The sequence below is a fragment of the Bos taurus genome, chromosome 21 (genome assembly GCF_002263795.3).
Source record: "Bos taurus isolate L1 Dominette 01449 registration number 42190680 breed Hereford chromosome 21, ARS-UCD2.0, whole genome shotgun sequence".
In the NCBI taxonomy this organism is placed as follows: Eukaryota; Metazoa; Chordata; class Mammalia; order Artiodactyla; family Bovidae; genus Bos; species Bos taurus.
The window spans coordinates 25,020,856-25,048,330 of record NC_037348.1 but is presented as its reverse complement, the minus strand read 5'-3'; the positions used below and the strand labels follow the sequence as shown (position 1 = coordinate 25,048,330).

General features: G+C 38.5%; 1 protein-coding gene across 4 annotated transcripts in view; it reads right to left on the bottom strand.

Moving 5' to 3' along the window:
- Positions 1-1,147: 1,147 nt before the first annotated feature.
- Positions 1,148-27,475, bottom strand: part of BTBD1 (BTB domain containing 1) — a 51,827-nt gene continuing 25,499 nt past the window's right edge. For 2 of the 4 annotated variants that reach the window (XM_024981800.2, XM_005221883.4), the window contains 5 exons: positions 25,355-25,552; positions 14,888-15,080; positions 7,668-7,755; positions 3,509-3,683; positions 1,148-3,015 (listed from right to left, as the gene is read on the bottom strand). In XM_024981800.2, coding sequence (XP_024837568.1) covers positions 2,951-3,015; positions 3,509-3,683; positions 7,668-7,755; positions 14,888-15,080; positions 25,355-25,552 — 719 coding nt within the window. In that variant the 3' untranslated portion in view covers positions 1,148-2,950. 4 annotated transcript variants of the gene reach the window in all.

Below are 27,475 nucleotides of genomic sequence, written 5' to 3'. Positions count from 1 at the left end.
TCTGCCTGCAATTCAGGAGACTGAGGTTCGATTCTTGGATTGGGAAGATGCCCTGGAGAAGGAAATGGGAACCCACTCAAGTATTCTTGCCTGGAGAATCACATGAACAAAGGAGCCTGACGTCCATGGGGTCGCAGAGTCAGACACGAATGAGCCACTAACACTTTCACGTATGTATAGGTATAGGTGATTCATTTTGTTGCACAACAGAAACTAGCCCAACACTGTAAAGCAACTGTGCTCCAATAAAAATTAATTTTTAAAACTGTGAAGAAAACAAAAATAAAAACAAAAAACAAAGCACCTGTTGAGCTCACTGGGGCCCTGAGTGTATTGCCTGCCTGTGACCTCGCAGGGCAGTGGTTTTAGTGCAGCATAGAGAAAGCCTCTGTTCCTCCTTGTTGGTTTAACTGTACGATACACAATCCTGTAAACAAATTAATTTCCCTGGGGACTTCTGAAAGCATCCTAACTGTATTATCATTTTTCTGCATAAAGGAAGCTTAGCAAGAAAACAATTATGGAATGGACTTGAAATGATCTCCAAATGGCCATCAAATAAGAGATGGCAGTCCACAGACATGCTGGGAAAAAAAAAAGTTTCTCTTGTTAAATCCAATTTGTTTATTCTGAAAGCTTGGTTGACTCTCTCCTGTTCTTTTTTCCCTTTGGGCAGAAATTCTTTGGCACCAGCGTTTAAAAAAATTTAAATGTCCATAGCCTTTGTGCTCTGTCCCCTCACTCCAACCTATTATCAAGGCCAAGGAATTCTCAAATTTGGCCTGTTCTGCAATGAGCTGACCAGGCTGGGGCGGGGAGGATGAGTGGACAAGCCACTGCAGTATTCTTGCCTGGAGAATCCCGTGGACACAGGAGCCTGGTGGGCTACAGTCTATGGGTCTGCAAGGAGTCAGATACTGACTGAGCAACTGAGCACACATACACACACATCAACAAAAATAATGTTAAACCTCAATTAACTAGAACTTTTATTCAAAACAGTGTCTTTGGCAACCCATTCCAGTATTCTTGCCTGGAGAATCTCTTGGACAGAGGAGCCTGGTGGGCCACAGTCCATGGGGTCACAAAGACTCAGACACAACTGAGCAGCAAACACTTTTAGAAAAAAAAGACAAGTAACAAAAAATAAAAGGATAATATTTATTTATTTATAATTCCAGGGGATGTCCCATATCAGTAAACTGTTCCATTTCTTGTCCCTTCTATGACTACTTTCAGTTACAATCGTTCAGTGTAACACATCTGAAGCAACTGAAATACTTCAAGCGTCAAAAAACATTAACTTACCTCTGGCATACTGTATTTTTTAAGGCAGAAGTATTTTCTGCAGTCGTACTTTCCAGCAAAACTAAAGAGTGTTTGCTGGTTAATCTTCAGTTTACCAGACCACACATTTCAGAGTTATTCCAGTTAACTGAGGTTTACAGTCTTAAGATCATATTACCAGAGAGGGAAAAATTTCCCTTTTCCTCTAGCCATTTAAAGAGACCTCTGCCACCAACACACCTCCCTATCTTCATGAAAATATCCAGTGAAATACTACTTTAGATGGAAATTTTTTTATCCTAATTACCATTTAGAAAAAATTCTTTTTAAGTTGATACTAAAGAGAATTGTGATTTCTGCACATCTTCCACAACTATTTGATAGAGCTTAATTATACATACATTTTAAATGAGATAATCATTTTCAAGGGAAAGAAAAAGAAAGTTATTTATATAAAAATTTTGCTTTATAAAAGTGTATAAATATCATCCTGCCAATATACTTTCCATTCCCTCCTAAGGCAGCTGCACCTGTGACAGTGAGGTCGTAAATATTACATCTTATTTCTTGGATAGAACTGTGTAGGTGTTCAGAAAGTATATTTTCCAGTAGGTGTGATTCTGTTGGATATCAAAGCAGTCGTTAGAGATGTTAGTATTTCATTCCATTTCTTCCTTTATGAGATTATCACCAAATGTTGAATTGATGATGTCTGTTTAGCCAGGCACCACCACCATCACCATCATCACTTCAATTTTGGGAATTCTCAACAGCATGCCTCATTCAGAGAGATGGGTATAGTTTATATATACTATAAACTTTAAGTGATAAAGATTACGTGATAAAGAATCCAGTCTTAAAGTACACCTTTAGATCCTCTGTTCATAACAGATTACTGTGAATTTGTACAAATTCAATTTATCGTTTAAAATTGTACTATGTAATATATTACTAGATTATTATGAAATATTTTTCCTATAAATGCACTCAAAATTTTCTGAGGCATTTGTTAAGCCTATTTCTAGCAATATGCCAAATGCTAACAACCAGATATTTAAAAACTCCAAGGATGAAGTCAGCTTTCTTCATTTTCTGAAAATTAACTTTAGTTAGTAGGAATTCTGTGGAAATACTGACCTACTTCATCTTATGTAACCTTCAAAATAGTTCAAACAGAAACAAACAAAAAACACAAACAAGCTACATAAAACAAGAATCTTTCAATTATAAAACTGCTGAAATATCATGAGTCAGCTGATCTAAGAAATTATACAAGATAAAGCTGAAACAGCTGTTTTTTTAAAAACAATTAAACCCATTCTTTTTTCCCTTAAGGTTACAAGAAAATGGAAATCACCCATTAAATCATGCAGAGATTTAAGTCAACATTTATTTACCTAAGAAACCAAAATGTCTCTTATCTTACAGTTATAAATATTCATAACACGCCAACTCTTTTTTTGTGACCAGTTCTTTATGCCGTTGAGACTAGACTGCATGGTACTGCTTAGCCGGGGTGTATGATAATGCTGAATTAGGTATTGTTCAGCTGGATGTTATAAAGCTGAATTATGTATAAAATATTATTTCTGGTATTTGCCCATCTTCTATTGAAGTGCCATTATTATTGCCAGGAGAACTAAAAAAGAAAAAGACAGTCTTGCTAGCAGTAGGTGTTTCGTGCACCACCTTCTTCAGTCCTTTTGTACCATAGTGGGAATCCGGACCCTAAATGAGAGCAAACGGTTCATTAGTCATTTTCATTTAATAAGCACTCAACTGGACATGGCATTTCAATTAGATTAACGATCTACTTTATTTCTTTATAGCTCTTGTATAAAAATTTATGCCAAGTCATTTACTGAAAAATGTAGTTTCTGCTACAAGCTAATTAATGACTAAAAATACTGAACGTAGAGCTCGGGTATTAGAGAACAGTGAAATGGTTTAAAAAAAAAACAAAAAAAACTGTTTTATCTTCTATTAAACTTGCAATCTCCTGATCAAACAAAGGGCTACTAGATTCTTGTGGAGAACTAACAGCTCTCCCGAGCAGAGCTGTGCTGAGAGGCACTGCTTTTCTCAAAGCCGTGGTACAATTTAGCTCCCAGCTTCCTGCCTTCCCTGCTTCCGCCAAGGATTTATTGTGAGTGATTCTCAGCTGCTATTGAAACACGTGCTCTGCAACATGCAGGAGGAAACCCCAGGCCCTGCAGCTCACCAGGTAGAACACTCGGGAAGACTCTTACTTTGAGTGTTGCGCATGCCATGTAGCACAAGTTGGGCAGGATCTCTATGGGTTCTTTGAACATGACCCTGAATGTGTTAGCAGTTCCGTCACAACTGAATCCAGTATCATTTTGTCCCAGTGTTTGTTTTTTTTCATATTCTATGATCTGTAATTTTTAAAAGAAAAGTTAAATTTAAGTTACATCAACTGAAATAAAGTTTCCTAGAAAAGAATATGAAGCCCTTAGGAACAGCACAGCAGGCTTCTACTTTCTGTTGTCATTTTTCTCTGCCATCTCTAACCACCAAAGATGGCTTGAAACACGCTGTCAGAAAACGCATTCACCGGCCTTGGCTGTAGAAGAGGAGCTTCTAAAAAGGACACATGGCTTGGGAACTGGTGTTAAAGAACGTGTGGATTTTAGAAACCTGAGGGAAATGAGCCTTTACTCCTTGCTAGCCTCTGTCTTTGGAGAAGGCAATGGCACCCTACTCCAGTACTCTTGCCTGGAAAATCCCATGGATGGAGAAGCCTGGTGGGCTGCAGTCCATGGAGTCGCTAAGAGTTGGGCATGACTGAGCGACTTCACTTTCACTTTTCACTTTCATGCATTGGAGAAGGAAATGGCAACCCAATCCAGTGTTCTTGCCTAGAGAATCCCAGGGACGGCGGAGCCTGGTGGGCTGCTGTCTATGGGGTCACACAGAGTTGGACACGACTGAAGCAACTTAGCAGCAGCAGCAGCAGCAGAAGCCTCTGTCTTGTTGATGGGAAATTCCTGTAATATCCTATGTGGATATTTAAAATATGATAATTCTGTCTGTCCCATAACCTGTGCCAGGCACTGAGACACCCTCAAGGAGCTTCTAGTCATGAGAAGACAAGTAAACAGGGACAATTCAGAACAGCACCTGCAGTAGGAGAGTTGTGCTTGAGATGAAGTGGAGGAGGACAGGAAACACTGATTTTATCAGGAAGTGGTGAGGCTCCACAGAAGAGTTTTAAAAGCTCAAGCCAGAGGTCCAGGTTATAAGAGAAAAGTCTTCATGCAAAGACAGTATGTGTGGAAGCCAAGGCTCACAAAACCATCTTTTTGCATATTTCAGATAAAGAGAGTAACAGCAACACAGGCTGAACCAGTACATGCAGTGGAAGATGGGGACAGTGGCTACCTCGCGGGGAGAGACCAGAAAAGATCACGCAGGATGTCTGGGGTGCTGTATTGCACTGTTCCTTCATCAGGCCACTGGTTACACAAGCAAGTCCACAGTAAATGGAAAGGAAGTCACACACTTATAACTATGTGTACTTTTCTGTATATACAATTGGCCCCTGTGGACGTGAAGGGCTTACTGTATGACATCATTTTATATAAGGGGCTTTAGTATCTGTGGGTTCTCGTAACCATGTGGGGTCCTGGAACCAACCGCTCAAGGATACGGAGGGACCACACTGTATCACAGCTCAGTAAAAAATTTAAAAGAAACAAAAGACATGCTGGCACCCGGGAATAAAGTAGCTGAGACACAAAATTTGGCTGTGGCAATGCAACCTACAGCAAGCCACTCAGTTTTACCTTTTAATTTGGGAAAAAATTTGTTTGCCTTCTTCCTAAGGCTATTGTGAGAATCAAATTATAAAACTAGAGCAACAATGACAGCAACAGACTCTGTTTCAAACACTTTACAGGCATCGTCTCAACTGGTCCTCAGAACATTATAATGGAGGTACTATGCCTATCAATGGCACCCCACTCCAGTACTCTTGCCTGGAATTCCAAATCCCATGGATGGAGGAGCCTGGAGGGCTGCAGTCCATGGGGTCGCTGAAGGTCAGACACGACTGAGCGACTGCACTTTCACTTTTCACTTTCATGCATTGGAGAAGGAAATGGCAACCCACTCCAGTGTTCTTGCCTGGAGAATCCCAGGGACGGGGAAGCCTGGTGGGCTGCCGTCTATGGGGTCGCACAGAGTCAGACATGACTGAAGTGACTTGGCATAGCACAGCATGCCTATCAAAGTAAACAAGGAAACTGAGGCTTACAGGGGTCACACAATCTGCCCACAGTCACACGGTGGAGATAGCAGAGTTGAAATTCAAACCCAGGGAGATCTATCTGGTAATGTATCTAGAGGGTGCATAAGACCAGTCACTCAGTGGAAGAACATAAAGAGAAGTCCTATTTCTATTCATTTTCTATTTTATCAGCTAAGTACACCTATAACCCTGATGCCCTCCCTCAGTTTGTCAAGGGCTCTGGAGTTTCATGTAACATGTGACGGGCACTGAAGGAAGAGAGGGCTCTTCAGCCATAGAGAATGATCGTCAGGCCCTCGCTCTTCCAGGCCTGCAGATTACACAGCCTGCCTAAGTGGGTTTACGGATCCTATTAGATAGGATCTCAACAATATATAGGAGAAGGCAATGGCACCCCACTCCAGTACTCTTGCCTGGAAAATCCCATGGATGGAGGAGCCTGGTGGGCTGCAGTCCATGGGGTTGCTAAGAGTCGGACACGACCAAGGGATTTCACTTTCACTTTTCACTTTCATGCATTGGAGAAGGAGATGGCAACCCACTCCACTGTTCTTGCCTGGAGACTCCCAGGGATGGGGGAGCCTGGTGGGCTGCTGTCTATGGGGTTGCAGAGTCGGACACGACTGAAGAGACTTAGCAGTTAGCAGCAACAATATATACAGTAAAACCAGGAGTGATCATGAAAATCTTTATACCCCTCAGAGGTCTTCTGTGATTTTTTTATTTTCTAACCTTTAAAATCTCTCAGATAAACAAATTTCAGTGGCTTTTGAACCTATTTGTTAAAAATATTAAAACTGTAACTTTCTGATTTATAAGAGCAACGAATTAATATGAACAATATAAATTTATAGCTGAATTTCACTAGATTTTAGTGGACAGGATTTTAAAATGAGCATGATTTCATTAGCCCAGCCAATAAAGCAATTCTTCCATTTGGAATGAGGTATCTTTGTGAGGGGGCTTCCCTGATAGCTGAGTTGGTAAAGAATCCGCCTGCAATGCAGAAGACCCCAGATTGATTCCTGGGCGGGGAAGATCCGCTGGAGAAGGGATAAGCTACGCACTCCAGTATTCTTGGGCTTCCCCTGTGGCCCAGCTGGTAAAGAATCCGCCTGCAATGCGGGAGACCTGGGTTTGATCCCTGGGTTGGGAAGATCCCCTGGAGAACAGAAAGGCTACCCATTCCAGTATCCTGGCCTAGAGAATTTCATGGACTGTATAGTTCATAGGTTCACAAAGAGTTGGACATGACTGGGCTCCTTTGTGAGTCTTTGTGAAGAAGTGAAGTATCTTTTCTGGGTGTCATCAGACAAGGTCTTTGAATTGTCGTGTGGTCCTAAAGACTAATGATGCATTTTGATCACAAAGTTCACTCATGTTTTCACTATTAAAAATAGAATATTAATAACATTTTAGAGGGCAGTATTTTCTGTTTATGGAAGTCTGAAATATTGTTTACTTCCTTTTTTCCTTTGTGTGTTTATTTATGTATAAAATTAGTATAGTACTGCATAGGTGTATGTGTATAGTAGATAAAAGTACAATGTAGATGTGTTTCAAAAATAATTTTACTAACTAGGGCATGCAATGGAAAGTGTGGAGAACACTGGTGGACTGGGAGGGAAGGAGAGAAGAGCTTCACTTTCTTCAAGGGTAAATGATCATGCCTTATCGGAAAAAACTGAGGTGGAGCAGACCTAAGAATGGGGCAGGACACAGACAGACCATCAGAGATCAGAGATGTCACCAGGAGTTATAGGGAATTAGGCAGTTTCAAGCTCTAGAATTCAAGTATCAGGAAGAAAGCAGGTGGGGGTTTGCAGATAGCCAGTGCAGATAGGAAGGGCTAACAGAAGGGCTTCCCGGACAAAGGAGAGCTCCTTATAGTGAATGCTTCTGTTAAGAGCCCCAGGACCCCAATTTTCTGAAACCACACACTTTAGATCAATTGTAAAAAGGAACCCTCTAGGCTTAAAATGCTACTAGTAGGCTTTCTGATGCCTTTGATAATTATACTGAAACTTGGATTTCATCAAAACAGTACCTTACTGCAAAATTACACTTGTTATATATTTCAGATGGTATAGAGTGGGTGAAAAAAGTGTACCTGTATATTCACTTGATAATCCGTGGGACCATGAATAGAGCCATATAAACCAAATCCAACTATAGAGATTCTTCTGTTAACTGTGAACCTAAGGGAATGAGGCCAAATATCAAATAACATACAAAATTCAATAAGCATTCATGTTCTAAAGGCTTATACATTTTTTAAGTGTTACTCAGCACATCTAACTTTGCTCATAATAAAGAAAACTATTAAAAATTAAACATCCTGAGAAATGTCTTCTGTTTACCCAAAACCTCTAGCTAGAGTAACTTAACAGGAACTTAACTAGAATCTGTTGCCTGTACTGTACACCTTTGAGTCAAGCATTTCAGCCTACATGCCCACTTCTTTTGTCATCATTTTAGTCCACATCTGCCTGTACATCTCCTTCCTGAACACAGATGTGTCAACCAGCAGCATCCCAAACTGACAATTCCTCGGCTGGATGACTACTTCAGTTCAGTTCAATTCAGTCGCTCAGTCGTGTCCAACTCTTTGTGACCCCATGTATCGCAGCATGCCAGGCCTCCCTGTCCATCACCAACTCCCGGAGTTCACTCAAACTCACGTCCGTCGAGTTGGTGATGCCATCCAGCCATCTCATCCTCTGTCGTCCCCTTCTCCTCCTGCCCCCAATCCCTCCCAGCACCAGAGTCTTTTCCAATGAGTCAACTCTTCACATGAGGTGGCCAAAGTATTGGAGTTTCAGCTTTAGCATCAGTCCTTCCAATGAACACCCAGGACTGATCTCCTTTAGAATGGACTGGTTGGATCTCCTTGCAGTCCAAGGGACTCTCAAGAGTCTTCTCCAACACCACAGTTCAAAAGCATCAATTCTTTGGCGCTCAGCTTTCTTCACAGTCCAACTCTCACATCCATACATGACCACTGGAAAAACCATAGCCTTGACTAGACGGACCTTTGTTGGCAAAGTAACGTCTCTGCTTTTGAATATGCTACCTAGGTTGGTCTACTGAGGGCCTATTAGATGGAGGCACTGCGCCTGGCCCTGCGGAAATAATGGTCAACAAGACAGTCTCTGGCCCTACTGCACTTATGTCGAGGACACTGATTATAGATAAGTAAACAAAGAGTTAATCATTAATTATAAACTGTGTTAAGAACTGTGAAGGAAGCAGGCTGCTGTAACAGAATAGGTGGTGGAGGACTTGGGCATAGGACCTGAGTTACACCAGTGGATCAGAATGGGATTCCACACTAGAACAACGAGCAGGTCCAGTCTGGTTACTATAGTTAAGAAACAGACTCACCTTACTCCATTTATAAACGTATGAAAACTAGCATCAAGCACAAATGGCACAAATGACTGTATAATAATAAAGAATCTATAACATAAAGGAGTTATCCTCAACATTTCATGTTTCAAGAATTGAAGTCACAAGTTTAATTTTACTATTACTACTACCACACTATTACCACTTTATGAGCATTTCCTGTGTTAGGCACTGAGCCCAGTTCTTTATATGAAATATTTCCTTTAGTCATAATAGTTCTATATACTAAGTAACAGTATTATTTTTATCATCCTCAGTTTTTATAGTTGAAGAAACTGAGGTTTAGAGAAATCAATCTGCCTGGATTAAAACTGCATACCTGAGCTGGGACACAACCCCAGAGCTGCATGAATCAAAAGGTCACGCTCTTAAACATCATGCTAAAACTCCCAGTATGAGACTCTCCTTAAAATTTAAAAAATTTATAATGTAGTTTTTATTATAGAAAAGCAATATACTATTTTAAAAAGTTAGAAAATGTAGCTAAACAAATAAGAGGAAAAATTTAAAGCATCTCTAAATATACTATCTAGAGATAACTTCATTTTTAATTTGGTGCATTTCCCTTTCAGACTTTTACTTCTATTTTTAAGAACAGAAAAATAGACTTTTTTCTGTGAATATACATGTACTATTTAAAAAACCATGCCAGTATATATTTTTATAACTTCATATAAAAAGGTGAAAGATTATTACCGATCCATTATATTTAATTCCTATATGTTAGATAATCTAGGTTGTTTGCAATATTTGTTGTTATATAACAATGCCACAATGAACAACCTTATAGCTAAATCATATCACAGTGCCTTGACTATTTCCTAGAATAAATTCCTGTAAGGAGATTTTCTGGGGGAAAAAAAAGGTATAGTCTTAAGGTATTAGATGAACTTTATCAAACTGCTCTCTGGGCAGATTATAAAACTTCACACCCAAGAAGGAATGAAAATCACTGCTATCTCACTCTCAACTACAAGTATCATCTTTTTACTGTTGAGAAACTGATGACTGACAAATTCTATTTATATTTGATTATTAATGAGTTTGGGCTTCCCTCTTAGCTCAGTCAGCAGAGAATCTGTCTGCAATGCAGGAGCCTTGGGTTTGCTTCCTGGATCAGGAAGATCCCCTAGAGAAGGAAATTGCTAACCACTCTAGTACTCTTGCCTACAGAATCCCATGGACAGAGGAACCTGGTAGGCCACAGTCCATGGTGTCCCAACAGTTGGACACGACTTAGTGACTAAACCACCACCACCACCATTAATGAGTCAGCACATTTGCTTATATGCATACTGTCTACTGGATTTTCTCTTTTAATGAAAATCCCACCCATGTTCTTTCCCCTATTTCTCGGCTGAGTGTCTTTTTCATGTGGATTTGAAAGCTCATGCTTTGTCAGTAATATCCATTTCAGAAAGTTTCATTTGTCATTTATCTTTCAATTTTATGGTGGTTTTGGATGTAAATATTTGACTTATTTGTAGTCCAGTTATGATCTATGCCAAGTTTAGAAAGGCCTATCTCATCCTTATAATAAACATTCTGTTCCAACACTTTCTCAGTTTCATTTTTTTAATGTTAAAATTTTAATTTATGCAAATGCTGGAAGATGGCATCAGTAAAGACTGAACTTTATTTTCCCAGTGGTTAATTCTTGCCTCACATTCTGAATGTTCATTTACATTAGATTGGTTTCTGAACTCTTTATATATACTATCTTATTATAGCTTTACAGTATTTTTCATATTAATACCACTCTCTTAAAAGAAATATTTATTTTTGCAGATTAATTTTGGAATAGTTTTGCCAACCCACCCCTCCCTACCAAAAACATGCGACCTCTATAAGGAACTGCATAACACAGAGGTTAGTTCGGAAAGATACTGTCTGAATTCAGTCAAAGTTCTCCAGTTCTTTAGGTGGTATACCACACTGTACATTTCCTATAGGATTTAATTCTGCTACTTTGTTACTATTGCAGGTGGGTCTGTTTTTACTATTATAAATGAAAATTCAAACATTAAATTTTTTTGTTTTTGGCTGTGCTGTGTGGCTGGCAGGATCTCAGTTTCCCTGACCGAGGATTGAACTTGGGCCTCTGCAGTGAAAGTGCTAAGTTCTAACCACTGGACTGCCAGGAATTCCCTAAAAATTTTTACTGTGACAAAATATATAACAAAATGTACAATCTTAAGTATTTTAAAGTCTCTAGTTCAGTGGTATTAAGCACATTCAGACTGCTGCTAACCACCAGCACCATCCATCCCTGTAATGGAATTTTAATGACATGAGAACATCACTGGCTTTTGTAAATACATTTTGTAACTGACCACTATTCTTTTTTATTGGTTCTAACAGATTTTTACTGATCCTGAAGCTGTCTGGGTTAAATACTTGTTCTCAAAAGGCTTCCTACCCCTACGAGGTATGCTGTTTCCATGAGGACTACGAAGCACCACTAGCAGGCAGCCAGGGGCACCAGGTTTGCTGCAGTGCTTGGGACAGGCTCCCAAAACAAAGAACCCCTATCAGTTCAAGTGTCCGGTCAGAATTCATGCAGATAAAACACCTGTTTTTAACTATGAGCCTTGAACCTAATCAAAACTTATTTATAGAGCAAAGATTTTTACGGCAATTTTAATATTCACTGACTTTTACAAGAGGTGATTACAATTCAAATCAAGGAAGTAGAATTTTGGTCAATTCTCATTGTTTATGGTAGTTATATTTTATAGTTTTCACAAACACAGAATCAGCAAATACTAAACCACTGCACTGCTCTTGGGGGAATATGTATGCACACCCGAGGCTTCCCTGGAGGCTCCTGCCAATGCAGGAAATGAGGGTTCAATCCCTGGTTGAGAACACCCTCTGGAGAAGGAAATGGCAACCCACTCCAGTATTCTTGTCTGGGAAATCCCATGGACAAAGAAGCATGGAGGGCCATGGTCTATGGGGTCACAAAAGAGTCAGACATGACTTCGCGACTAAACAACAACACACACACCCGACTTAGGTGGAGTATAATCTTAAATTCTAAGAATGATTCAGATGTTTCCTGGGAATGACTGAGAACGCGCTACTGGTGTTGATTTGGGGGTCACAAATAAATTCTAGTGAGTAGATGAGTTCTCAAATATGGAAAAATAGGATGGACTGTAATGTGCTTTGCTTGAAAACCTTTAAAGAAAATGACAAAATTGGCAGCAGCACTCCACACCCTGTTCTCTGCACCTGCAGCTGTCTCGGCGTGCTGGTGTGCACAGGAACTATGTCTGATTGCTTCTTGTCTTTTGTTGCTGCCCAAGTGCCTACATGTTGAGGTATGCATTTTATTTTACTATCAGTTACATTTATTTTCCTTTACATTACACCTAAGCCATTATACCACTTAAAAAGAAAGAAACACAGGCTTCCCTGGTGGCTCAGTGATAAAGAATCCGCAGGTGACACACGTTCAATCCCTGATCCAGAAAGACTTCACATGTGCAGAGCAACTAAGGCCGTGCACCACAACTACTAAGCCTGTGCTCTGCAACAAGAGAAGCCACTGCAATAAGCCCAGGCACTGCAACTAGAGAACAGCTCCTGCTCAATGCAACTAGAGAAAAAGCTAAAACTAAATAATTGTACAAGAAAAAGTTACTCTTAAAAGAGAAAAAGAAACACATTATAAATTTCATTTCAGGTTACTAAAGGGGGGAATACAAAATATTTATTATAAAAGAGGGAGACCTAGATCTGATGGACTGCAGAACTACTAACATAGATGTTATCTGCAAAAAATGAAAAAGACTCTTCCTTTCCAATATTTATTTATATTGAAGTATACTTGATTTACAGCGCTGTGCTAATTACTATGTTTCTTTATCCTTTATGCCTACATCAATCAGTGTTAAAAGAATACTGCTGAAATCAGCAAGGTTACCAGGCACCCCTATCTTGAGGGTTCAATAGTCTATTGTATTAAAATAAGTATTCCTCTAGACCTAGCCTATTAATAGTTATACCTGGATTGAGGGTGAAATTTTATCAAAAGTTTTTGACATCTCTCCAAATACACTGTTTATTTTTCTTTGATCTGCTACCATGGTGAGTTAAAGTAACACTAGTATTGAGCCATTCTTTCAAACTTCAAACAAACTTTCCCTTTTATCGTTTCTTTGCACTCCTTTTCCATTGATGGACTTTATTAGGAATAGTCCTACAAAACTCACTGTTGGATGGATGCTGCTTTAAAAGATGTTCAATGCATCACTCAGTGTCCTCTTTTTAAGAAACCACAGGAGGAACTTAAGTCTCTGTATCTGAAATGGCCACACTTCTCCTGAGCAATATGTGTGCCTTTCATGTTATAAACACTTCAATTTCTGTAACTTTACAGCTTCAGAACCAAACTTAAGATGTCAGAACTTGGATCTTGCATATTTATCTCCACTGGATGTATTTTTCCAACTCTGATTTATCTTTTTTTAAATTGGAGTATAGTTGATGTACACCTATTTCTGATTTACACCTACTTGCTTTTATAGTATTATCCTTGTGAGGTACTGCCAGACTCAATAAGCTATTTTTGGTAGGATGTCTTTTCTATATAAGTGAGCTTGTTAGATTCCTGTATAAGGGTTAGGCTTCCTTCAATAATTAACCAAGAAGTATTTTCTTCTTTGAATGTTCAAGGAAACAATTTGTTCCCTGAAGGTCTGATCAAACTCACCTGTCAAAACCACCTTGTGAAGGGACAGTTCTTTGATAACTTTTAATTTCTTCCATGGTAACTGGTCTAGTCAGGCTTTCTTCTTCAGTCAATTTTGATTATTTATATTTGCCTATAAAATGATCCATTCCATGAAGATGTTCAATTTATTAGCACAGAGTAAACCCAGAATTAAAATAAAAACGTCTTCAGTATATGATTATATTCCATTATTTGTAGATGTAGTTTATTACCTTTGCTAGAGATTTACTTTATTGGTCTTTTTCAGGAACCAGCTTATGGATTTAGCAATTCTACTATTTTTAATTCATTAATTTCTATTTTTATCTATTTCTTTTCTTTTTTCATATGGTTTTTTTGCTGTTCATTTTCTAGCTTCATGGGTGAAATGGTTAAATCATTTATTTCTACTCTATTTAGTAAAAGTAGTTAATTATTGCTAATTCTCTCTGTGATGCTTTGGCCTCATCCCCTAAGTTTTCATATATAGTATTCTCACTGTGTGAATTACTACTAAATAGGCCACAAATGCATTTTTATTTCTATTTTAACCCAATAATTATAGGAGTCCTCTCCCCCTTGGGAGTTCTAGTTTTAAACAAACTTGCTGTTAGTTTCTGGTTTTACACCAAAGTGCTATTAACATTCAATAAGTGAAAAATCCAAAAGGTAGGTTTTATGAAAACAGATACATATCCTATTTTCACATTTAGCCTAAGAAACACGGTAGGGCAAATATAAATTCCAAAAGGATTATATGCATACATCTTTTAAGATTAAAAAATTTTTTCCCATTCAAAATTGTTATAAATGTATACTGAGGTATTTTCCATGTAACACCTATGCAAAGAAAAAACTTACATTAAACTGAGTTAATGTTCAATGTATTAAACTGTAGCCCTAAGACTGTTAAAACAGTGTTTGGTCAATTAAGGTCTAGACTTCAGCTCCCCACCAGTGACAATCCTTACAAAACTCATAGCCCCATTCAATCCTTCCTTACTTTACCTCTTTCCTGAAAGGTTCCCTCGCTCATAATTCAGTAAGGAGACCCGTAAGCCTCCCTTGTTGCTGTATCAAGTTAGACATGTATTAAACAAAGTATAAAATAAAATGTAGTAAATCATCTCCCAGGATATGAACAGAGAGTCAAGGGCTAACCCCTGTCCTGCCCACTCCTGAGACTCCGATGCGGCAGATACCTGATCCGGTCACTCGTGCCACTGTAGCCCCACCGGCTCTCTACTTGCTGGAACCTATTGATGCAGCACTCCTTTCCTCTGAGGCAGCATCTCGGTCGATCAATGTATTCAACACGGGGTTTAGGATTGACAGTGAAATGAAGAAAGAGATTGACCACCTCCCGATCTGACAGAATTCCAGACTGAGCAGGACCTGTAGAAATAAAAGCATAAACCTCAGTAAAACTAACTTCACTACAATTCCTAACTGTGTAATAGTCCACATAATAAGGTGAATTCAAATGGGAAAGATGTAAAGCAAAAATGAGGTAAAAAAATCTTAGCATATGTTCAGTTCAGTTCTGTTGCTCAGTTGTGCCCAACTCTTTGAGACCCCATGGACTGCAGCACGCCAAGCTTCCCTGTCCATCACCAACTCCAGGAACTTACTCAATATGTAATTTTGTAATTACATATTATAATACGTAATTTTAGCATATATTTAAAACTTTTACTAAATTCATCTGAGGTTAACCTAATATATAAGTGTGCAAATCACTGATAAATCAAAGATTAGGTGAAACCTTGAGCTCAGAGAAAGATCTCTGGACTTTGCTATCCATTCACCCTCTCTGAGGATTCTGTTTATCAGAAAGGAAAAGTGAAGAAATGCTTACAGTGGTAGACAAGACTTATTCTGACCTTTCCATTCCTCACCTGTCTGAGGCTATAACTGAACAATGGAATATATACAGGTGGAAATAGATGGCACAGTGCTCTTTCACTGTGAGATTTTGAAATTAGCAGAGGGCAGGAGTTAAGACTTGAAGAGTTGTGAAAGCAGCATCTCACATGCTATACTTCTCTCACTCACTGCTTCTGAGAAAACTCCAAACTGCTTAAATTTACCCAGGAATAAATGCTATTCCTCATAAAAGATGCCAGGAGATCTCTTCCAAGGCTGGAAAAACAATTTAAATAAGAGATTGCAATACACTAGAAATTTGGTTTCAGTTCAGTTCAGTTCAGTTGCATCCGACTCTTTGCAACCCCATGAACCGCAGCACGCCAGGCCTCCCTGTCCATCACCAATTCTCGGAGTTTACCCAATCTCATGTGCATCGAGTCGGTGATGCGATCCAGCCGTCTCATCTTCTGTCGTCCCCTTCTCCTCCTGCCCTCAATCCCTCCCAGCATCAGGGTCTTTTCCAATGAGTTAACTCTTCACATGAGATGGCCAAAGTATTGGAGTTTCAGCTTCAGCATCAGTCCTTCCAATGAACACCCAGGACTGATCTCCTTTAGAATGGACTGGCTGGATCTCCTTGCAGTCCAAGGGATGCTCAAGAGTCTTCTCCAACACCACAGTTCAAAAGCATCAATTCTTTGGCACTCAGCTTTCTTCACAGTCCAACTCTCACATCCATACATGACTGCTGGAAAGACCATAGCTTTGACCAGACAGACCTTTGTTGGCAAAGTAATGTCTCTGCTTTTGAATATGCTATCTAGGTTGGTCATAACTTTCCTTCCAAGGAGTAAGCGTCTTTTAATTTCATGGCTGCAATCACCATCTGCAGTGAAATTTGGTTTAGGAAGCTATAAATCATATTTTAACAGAAAACACCCTAATTTTTAATAAAATATTTTAAAATATCACACACAAAATATGTGTGTGCCCTATGGTTCATTTGGAATCTCTGGATAGAGAATAGTCTGAATAGAGACTGTTAAGAAGAAAAAATACAATTACAAACTTAAAACATGCATTTTAGAGGGGGAAAAAAACAATAGAACTGGAACTGCATAAGATCAGAAGAGAGATGGAGGTGAAAACTCATGTAACTTTCTGAGAATAACAAGAGGTAAGACAAAAGAATTAAAATGTTAAACGTTATTAAAATGGATGATAAAAAGCAGAGTTCAACATATAGTAACTAGCATTCCTAAGAACTAACAAAAATAGGATGATGCAGTAATTCAAGGTACTGGTACATCTCGCTTTATTATGTTTCGCAGATATATTTTTATTTTTTCCCACAAATTAAAGGTTTGTGGCACCAAACAAGTCTATTGCCGTCATTTTTCCAACAGCGTTTGTTCACTTTGTGCCTCTGTGTCACATTTTGGTAATTCTTACAACAGTTCAAACTTTTCCATTGTATTTGTTATGATGATCTGTGATCAGTTACCTTTGATGTTACTACTGTAATAGTTTTGAACCACACCCATAAGACTGAACTTGATGGATAAATGTGTGTGTTCTGACTGCTCCATTGATCAGCCATTCCCATCTCCTTCTGAGATACAACAATAATGAAATAAGGCCAATTAACAACCCTACAGTGTCCTCCTGTGTTTCAAAAAAAAGCAACAGTCACACATGTCTCCTTTAAATCAAAAGCTAGAAATGATTAAGCTGAATGAGAAAGGCACGTCAAAAGCTAGATCTCTGGCACCAAACATTAGCCAGGCTATGGATGCAAAGGAAAAATTCCTGTAGAAAATTAGGTGCTTCTCCACTGAACACATAAATAATAAGAAAGCGATATAGCCTTAAAGCTGATGTGGAGGAAGTTTGAGTGGTTTGGACAGATCAAACCAGGCACAACAGTCCCTTAAGCCAGAGTCTAATCCAGAGCAAGGCCTAACTCTCCTCAAGTCTGTGAAGGCTGAGAAGAGTGAGGAGGCTGCAGAAGAAACATCTGAAGCCAGCAGAGGTTAGTTCAGGAGGTGTAAGGAAAGAAGTTGCCCCCTGACATAGAAGGGCAAGGTGAAGTAGCTGATATAGAAGATGAAATGACTTATTTAGAAGATCTAATTAAGATAATTAATGAAGGTGACTACACAAAACAACAGATTTTCAATGAAGACAAACAGCCTTCCATCGGAAGAAGATGTCATCTAGGACTTTGACAGCTAGAGAGGAGAAGTCAATGCCTGCCTTCAAAGGACAGGTTGACTCTCTTGCTAGGGATTAATACAGCTGGTGACGTTCAGCTGAACTCAAGGCTCATTCACCAATCTGAAAATCCTAGGGTCCTTAAGAATTATGCTAAATCTGGATCAAAGAGTGTAGAGTTTCAAGCCTTATTATTTAAGAAGTACATTTTGTAAAGCTACAGATTCCTCTGATGCATCTGGGCAAAGTAAACTGAAAATCTGGAAAGGAGTCACCATTTTAAATGCCACTAAGAACATTTATGATTTATGGGAAGAGTCAAAATATCAAAGCCAAACAAAGTTTAGAGGAAGTAAATTGCACCCCTCATGCGTAACATTGAGAGGTTCAAAGACTTCAGTGGAGAAAGTAACTGCAGATGTGGTACAAACAGGAAGACAACTAGAATTAGAAGTGGAGCCTGAAAATGTGACTAAACTGCTACACTTTCATGGTAAAACTTGAACACATAAGGAGCTGCTTCTACAGATGAGAAAAGAGGTTTCTTGAGACGGAATGTCCTCCTGGTGAATATGCTGTGAAGACTGTTGTCATGACAACAAAGGATTTACAGTATTACATAAACGTGGTTGATAAAGCAGAGTGTGAGAGGGTTGTCTCCAATTTTGAAAGAAGTTCTACTGTGGGTAAAATGCTATTCAACAGCATTGCCTACCACAGAGAAATCACTTGTGAAAGGAAACAATCTGTAAAAGGAATCAATGTGGCAGATTTCACTGTTGTCTTATTTCAAGAAATTGCCAAGGCCACCTTGATCTTCAGCAACCACCACCCTGATTAGTAAGCATCCACTAACATCAAGGCAAGATCCTCCACCAGCAAAAAAATTATGACTTGCTAAAGGCTCTAGTGTTCTTTAGCAATAGTCTTTTTAAATGTAGTTATGCACTTTGTTTTTTAAGACATAATACTACTGCACACTTAATAGACAACAATATAGTGTAAATATAACTTTTATATGCACTGGGAAACCAAACAATTTGTGTGACTCACTCTACTGTGATATTCCATTTATTGCGGTGGTCTGGAATCTAACCCACACTATCTCCAAGGAATGCCTGTATAATAAAATTTCCTTAGTTGAAAAAAGAAGTCTTCAGATCATGAAAAACACTTTCAGATACATACCATATACCTGTCTAAAGAAAGTAATCAGGAATACACTCGGGATGAGCACTAAAACCAATACAACCTATAGTTAAGTCTAAGAGAGTTGTATTTTTGCAGCATGTTGTGTGGGTGTACAATCTACCTAAAGTAGTCAAAAGGTGAAAGGATGAAACACCATACTAACATTTATATCTGAAATAGAAAGGCCAATAAATACTGTTTTATTATGAAATGGAGAATTAATAAAATTGAAAGGGAAAAAATTAAATGCAAATTTATTATTTCCTAATCTCTAGAAGGAAAAAAAAGTGTTAAACACACACAGTAGCAAAAAAGAGAATATAAAGGGAATTCTCCCCAAAACATTTTTGAAAAATATAATACAGAATAATATGCACAACAGAAAACAGCATGCACTACAGCAAAAGAAGAAATGTTATTTGACTACATAAAAATATTAAGAAGTCTGTGGGATGGAACAGCCTACGTTTGAGAACAACTATGGGCTTCCCTGGTGGCTCAGATGGTAAAGAATCCGACTGCAATGCAGGAGACCCAGGTTCGATCCCTGGGTCGGGAAGATCCCCTGGAGAAGGGAATGGCTACCCACTCTGGTATTCTTGCCTGGAGAACCATAGATGAAACAGTACATAAAACAGTTATTTCACATTAACAGTGAACAACTGAGACAGTGTTTCAGAAGCAAAGTGTACTGAGATTAAGCCCTATATTTGTCATCACTTTCCCCTTGGAATACTTGCTGATCTGCTTCACAGAGCTTTAATGTCACACAGAAACGGGCAATCTAGAAACTGTAGTCCTCACTCAACTGAAGAGACAAAAAGCCACCAAGGCAGCCAGACAATGATCTGGAAGAGAATACTTAATAGACAAACAAGATCAACATCTTGTGCATGACTTCTCCTTGAAGTATTGGTCAATTCCTAAGCTATGCACAAGAAAGAGAAAACCATGACACCAAGAAACCAAGCAGAAAGGAGCTGCTAAGAGATAAACAGTTAAAGAGAAATTTCTGTCTTAATGTTGGGAAGAAAAATGCCCAAATATTTGAAAATTAAGCTATGTATTTATAGCCCTTGGATCAAAAAAATATTACCATGAAAATAATTTGTATTGAATGGCAATGAAAATACAACATATCAAAATTTCTGGGGGAAAAATGGATGTTTAGACAGAAAACTAGACATGAAAAGAATAAAGTTGAATGCCACTGTTTAGGGTATATCTCAAAAAGTCATAATGACTAAGTAAATAATCCCCAGCAAATTAAAATTACAGGAAATAATAAAGAAAAAAGCAGAAATCAGTGAAATGGAAAACATATATAAAGAAATTAATAAAGCCAGAAGTCAGTTCTTGGAAAAAACTAACAAAATGGATAAACTCCTAGGCAAGGCTGATTAAAGGCACAATAAATCACTATCAGAAATGAAATAGGGGACATAATTTAGATTTCACAGAGATAATAAAAGGATATTATGAAATTCACATTAATAAATTAAAGGTCTAGATGAAACTGTTACAAAAAGAGGAAACCTGAAAAGTCTTACTCTACTCAAGAAATTGTATCTCTAATTAAAATACTTCCACAAAGAAAACACTAGATCCAGATAGCTTCACTGATGAGTTGCCCTAAACATTTAAGGAAAAATAGCACCAGTTTTATATAAACTCTTGAATACTGAAAAAAGAAATATTCCTTAGTTTTGTATGAGTCCAGCATAAACTTGATAATCAAAAATCTGATAATTTCATTACAAGAAAGGAAAATTATAGACTAATTTCACTCATGAAGCAGTCCTTAAAATATTTTTTAAATTTGGTAAAGAGGATCTAGTAATATATAAAAAGAATAATGCATGACAACCAAGTCTGGTTTATGTAAGGAATCCAAAGGTTTAACTTGGAAAATCAAACAATTCATATTAAGAAAATTAAAGGGGAAAACTGCATCACTATCTCAACAGAGGAGAAACATTTGATAAAATTCACAATAAAACTCTTAGCAGAGTAGTAATAGAAGGAAACTTTCTTAATCCAATAAAGGCTATCTACAAAAAATTTACAGCAAGCATAAATTCCTCTGTTGGGAAATACTGAAAACGTTCTGCCTAAGATGAAATAATACAAGATATCTACTTATCCATACCTCTTAGCATGCTCAAGCTTCTAAGTCATACAGTAAGGCAAGAAAAAGAAATGTCTTAAGGATTAGAAGGGAAGAACAGAATTATCATTGTTTGCAGATCACCTAACTGTACATGTAGACTATGCACAATGAACTACAAATGAATTATTAGAATTTGTGATTTTAGCAAGGTCACTAGATACAAAGTCAATACAGGAAAACCAACTGCACTTCCACTGGCAAACAATTAGGACATGAAAATTAAAAAAACAATCACTGTAATAACATTTAGCAAGCCAAATATGTACAGAATAAACCTACCAAAAAATATGCAAGACGGCTACCAGAAAACTCAAATATTAATACTACTAAGAGAAATGTTTAAAGACTTAAATCAAAGTTTATGGATTAGAAAACAGAGTATCATAAAAATATCAATTATTCCCACACCAATCAATGGATTCTATGCAATTCCAATCAGAAACCCATGACTTTTTTTTGGGGTAGAAACTAAAAAGCTGCTTAAATTGTTTATATGAAAATACTTAAGACCAAGAATAGCCAAGATAATACAGAAGAACAAAGCTAGAGGATTTTCACTATCAGATTTCAAAATTCACTTTAAAACTACAGAAATGAAAACTCCACAGATTGGTTCAAGTATAAATAATACAACAGCAGAGTCAAATAAATATTACAGAAATAGATTCATTCATATATAGTGAGTTGATTTACAAAAGTTAGCACTGCTGTAGCTCAGTTGCTAAAGAATCCGCCTGCAAGGCAGGAGACCCCGGATTGATTCCTGGGTAGGGAATATCCGCTGGAGAAGGGATAGGCTACCCACTCCAGTATTCTTGGGCTTCCCTTGTGGTTCAGCTGATAAAGAATCCACCTGCAATGCAGGAGACCTGGGTTCGATCTCTGGTTTGGGAAGACCCCCTGAAGAAGGGAAAGGCTGCCCAGTCCAGTATTCTGGCCTGGAGAATTAGTCCATGGGGTCACAAAGAGTCCGACACTGAGCAAGTTTCACTCTCACTATCATTGTCGCTGGCTCAGACAGCAAAGCAGCAGCCTGCAATGTGGGAGTCGTAGGTTCAATCCCTGGGTCAGGAAGATCCCCTGGAGGAGGAAATGGCAACCCACTCCAGTATTCTTGCCTGGAAAATTCCATGGACAGAGGAACCTGGAGGGCTTAAAGTCCATGGGGTTGCAAAGAGTCACTTTAGCACTGCTGGGCATGGAGGCAAGGGTAGTTTTTAATACATAGTCGCATGGGGAAAAAATGAATCTTGACCCCTAACCTCACACCACACACGTGTGTGGGGGAAAAAAACCACAAAAAACAAAAACCCAATTGGATTACAGACTGAAAAGTTAAATGAAAAACAATAAACTTCCTAGACGAAAACTTAAGAGAATATCTTTTATCACCTTGAGGCAGGTAAAATTTCTTAAGGAAGACAAAAAAAGCCTTCACCTTAAACAAAAAGATTGATAAATTAATTCATTAAAATTAAGATCTTCTATTTATAAAAAGACAGCATTAAGATAATGAAAAGACAATTCACAGACTGGGGGATATTAACTGTATATACACACATTATATATGTGTCTAACATATTCTGGATACAAGTCTTCTGTCAGATTATATACACTGAACAAAGCCAGTGGAGGTAATGGAATTCCAGTTGAGCTATTTCAAATCCTGAAAGATGATGCTGTGAAAGTGCTGCACTCAACATGCCAGCAAATTTGGAAAACTGAGCAGTGGCCACAGGACTGGAAAAGGTCAGTTTTCATTCTAATCCCAAAGAAAGGCAATGCCAAAGAATGCTCAAACTACCACACAATTGCACTCATCTCACACGCTGGTAAAGTAATGCTCAAAATTTTCCAAGACAGGCTTCAGCAATACGTGAACCGTGAACTTCCAGATGTTCAAGCTGGTTTTAGAAAAGGCAGAGGAACCAGAGATCAAATTGCCAACATCCGCTGGATCATCGAAAAAGCAAGAGAGTTCCAGAAGAACATCTATTTCTGCTTTATTGACTATGCCAAAGCCTTTGACTGTGTGGATCACAAGAAACTGTGGAAAATTCTTTAAGAGACAGGCATACCAGACCACCTGACTTGCCTCTTGAGAAACCTATATGCAGGTCAGGAAGCAACAGTTAGAACTGGACAGGGAACAACAGACTGGTTCTAGATAGGAAAAGGAGTACGTCAAGGCTGTATATTGTCACCCTGCTTATTTAACTTATATGCAGAGTACATCATGAGAAACGCTGGGTTGGAAGAAGCACGAGCTGGAATCAAGACTGCCGGGAGAAATATCAATAACCTCAGATATGCAGATGACACCACCCTTATGGCAGAAAGTAAAGAGGAACTCAAAAGCCTCTTGATGAAAGTGAAAGAGGAGAGTGAAAAAGTTGGCTTAAAGCTCAACATTCAGAAAACTAAGATCATGGTATCCGGTCCCATCACTTCATGGCAAATAGATGGGGAAACAGTGTCAGACTTTAATTTTCTGGGCTCCAAAATCACTGCAGATGGTGATTGCAGCCATGAAATTAAAAGACGCTTACTCCTTGAAAGGAAAGTTATCACCAACCTAGATAGCATATTAAAAAGCAGAGATATTACTTTGCCAACAAAGGTCCATCTAGTCAAGGCTATGGTCTTTCCAATGGTCATGTATGGATGTGAGAATTGGACTGTGAAGAAAGCTGAGCGCCAAAGAATTGATGCTTTTCAACTGTGGTGCTGGAGAAGACTCTTGAGAGTCCCTTGGACTGCAAGGAGATCCAACTAGTCCATCCTAAAGAAGATCAGTCCTTGGTGTTCATTGGAAGGACTGATACTGAGGCTGAAACTCCAATACTTTGGCCACCTCATGGGAAGAGTTGACTCATTGGAAAACACCCTGATGCTGGGAGGGATTGGGGGCAGGATGAGAAGGGGACAACAGAGGATGAGATGGCTGGATGGCATCACCGACTCGATGCACATGAGTTTGGGTGAACTCTGGGAGTTGGTGGTAGACAGGGAGGCCTGGCGTGCTGCGATTCATGGGGTCGCAAAGAGTTGGACACGACTGAGTGACTGAACTGAATGGAGAGGATATGAGGCAACTGGAATGAACACTTGACTAAGTTTGGTATTTGGCTGTGAACTGTTACAACTACTTTGGGCCACTGTTTGGTAGGATCTACCAATGCTAACATATGTACACTCTGCAACTCTGCAATTATACTGCTCCCACTCATAGAAATGTTCACATATACACACCAAGCCACAGGTATAAGAATGTTATCAATGGTCCCATATAGAAACAACACAAACGTCCAACAGTAAAGTGGATAAATAAATCATGGTTCATCCATACAGACTATGCAGCAATGAAAAAGTGTGTGGTTGTGCCACACACAGCCACGTAGATGAATCTAACAGACATAATGTCAAGAGAAAGAAGCCACACACAAAAGAATACATGCTGAATGCATGGCTTCCTTTATAATAAGTTTAAAAACAGACAAAACTCATTTATAGAAGCCAGAAAGTTGTCACCTTTGGGAGGGAGATGAAAGACTAGGAGAGACATGCATGAAGGAGACTGGAGGGATATGATAATGTACTATAAAGTGGTATGTGTGGTTACATAGGTGTGTTCACAGTATTTATCCACTTTACTAGGTAGATGTTATAAACAATTTACAGAAAGAAAAAAATGATTCCAACCAGCAACAACAACTTGGGAGAATACTGGAACATAATAAGAAAAATTTGAATACCTCAACAGAATAAAAGTCATGAATGTTAAGAAAAAAATGCAAATGGCCAATAAACATAAAGAAGTATAACTGTAAACAATTATGAGATTTTTTTCTTTTAAATCAATCTGGCCATGACTTAGAAGCAGAATATACTCAGTGTTGATATGGGAAATAAGAACTGGTCATAGAACTAAGAAGCATCAACCTTAAGGGTCAGAAAGATCTGTCACTGTAACTCTGGGTAAGGTGCTTAACCCCTCCCAGGTTCCATTCTTAAACCTATAAGATACCGTATAACTTCTATGTATTCATAATATTTTTAAAAGATATATAACCTACAATATATCTTCAAGGGCTATCAGGAGAACTGGAGGACATTACACACACAAATGTATATACATGAATAGCTTCTTTTTCTCTCTCGCAGAGGGAGACTGACTGCCCATTGCAATAGTTTCAAGTAGATTTTGGACAAGTTACAGCCTTACCTGCCGCAAACTCCTCAATGGTCATCAATGGGAAGCGGATCAAGGCCAGTGCTTTCCCCAGAACTTTCTGCTTGTTTCCAAAGGTCATAGGCAATTGTTGTCTTTGACATTCTGCTTCTGCCCATCGTACAACAGCTCCAAAAAGTCGACATTCTCTAATACTTAGAGTGTCTCTTTCTAGAACCGCACAGAGTGTGTCTACAAGTAATTTACAAAAATAAATCAAATTAGGAATATTTTGCTATTTAACAAAATACTGACAAATACGCTTATATTAAAATTTCAACTCTCAATAAAAAATAGGTTATTTAAAGCTATAGATTCTACATTTAAAAATATTAAAGAATTAAAGGAACTGCAAAGAATTCTTTAAAAAATTACCAGAAAGCTAATATTGAACTTGTTATCATATCTATTATGTAGATACAGTATCTCCTCATATATTTCATGCCATTTACAAGCATACTTAAATATCCAGGATAAGAATAATAAGTCAGAGTAAAAGGCTCCCAATCAGTAATGAACAAATTCATAGAGTCTACAGATTACAGTTAATTCATTCATTCAGCAAATATTTCTGATTAACCACTCACAACGTGTCAGGTACTATTTTAGACACCAAGGATACATCATTAAACAAAAAGGTTTAAAAATTCTTTCCTTCATGGAGCTTACATTCTAATGGGAGAAACATTAAATACACATAAGTAAGTTATAATGTGTCAAATAAGAAATGTAGGAAAAAATAGCAGGGTAAGTGGAATAATCAGAAATGGAGCTTAAAACAGGATGGTTTGGATTGGCCTCATGTGAGCTAAGATCTGAAGGAGGCTTTGGGTCAGGGTTGGTAGGCCAGATAGACATCTCGAGAGAAGCAGCACTCCAGGACCAGCCAGTGTGAAGGGTCTCTTATGAGGGCGTGCCTGGCGTGTCGGAGGAAGAACCAGGAGGCCAGTGTGGTGGGAAGTGAGTGAGCAAGAGGGGAAAGTAGGAGGTGAGGAAGCTAGAACACGGGGGAAGCAGGATGCATTCATAAGGCATCCTGCAGATCATTTGGCTTTTGAGTGAAAAAGGGAACCTCTCTGGAGGGTATTGGGCTGTGACATTTTATGCTCTACAAGGACCACTCTGGAAGCTGTGATGAGAAGAGATGGTAACAGAGGCAAAAGTGGAAACACTATCAGTAGGGAGCTTCTTGTGGGGTTCCAGGTGAGAGGTAATGGTGGCTTGGACCAGACAGAAGTGGTGAAAAATGATAGGATTCACGGTATATTCTGAAAGGAGACAGGAGACTTCCTAACAGATTGGATAAAGGGGTGACAGGAAGCCTAAGTCCAGGGTAACTTTCAGGTTGATGGTAAGCAATGGCGGGCTGACAGTGGCACCAACTGAGATGAGAGCAACTATGCAGAAGTAGGGTGGGGAGAGGAAGTGGGGAGAGGCTGAAGTTTAATTTTGGACGTACTAAGTCTGAAGTCCTATTTGACATCTGAGTATAAATGTCATGACCGTAACTCAGGCCCTCACTCAGAATCCTTTCCTCTTATCATGGGCAAAATTAAAATAGGCTGAGTTATTTTTAAGCTACAGTAGACCAGAAGCAGTAAGTTCAGAGAAAAGGGCTTTAGAGGCTAACTCATTAACACGAGATGACATGCTGCAATCTAACAGGGACAAGAAGAGAGGAAAACTCTGAAAAGTAGACAGAAGTACTTGAAAAGGACGGTGTGGAGTCTTCTACACAAAGAGAGAGAGATGTTAAAAGAACTTCAGAGACCTGACGGCTTCAGTTTACAATAACTGATATTGATAATAATGACTACTAATAACCAGAAGAATCTTAAATTATAGTCAATATGTATTGTTTAATAAGGACAAGCAAAGTAAAACATTTTTTAGGTATCTTTCTCAAATGGCCAAAATGAAAGCTTTGTTTCTTTAAAAAAAAAAAAAAAGAGATTGTTCAAGATTTTCTAAAGACCCTCAATACAGTAGGCACTATTACAAAATATCTAACAATTGTATTTTAAGTTTAAATAAAAATGAGGATGCTATATTGTAGAAATCAATGAAAACATTAAAATACAGTTAAATTGCCCAGAAACACACACCTCAGAAAAA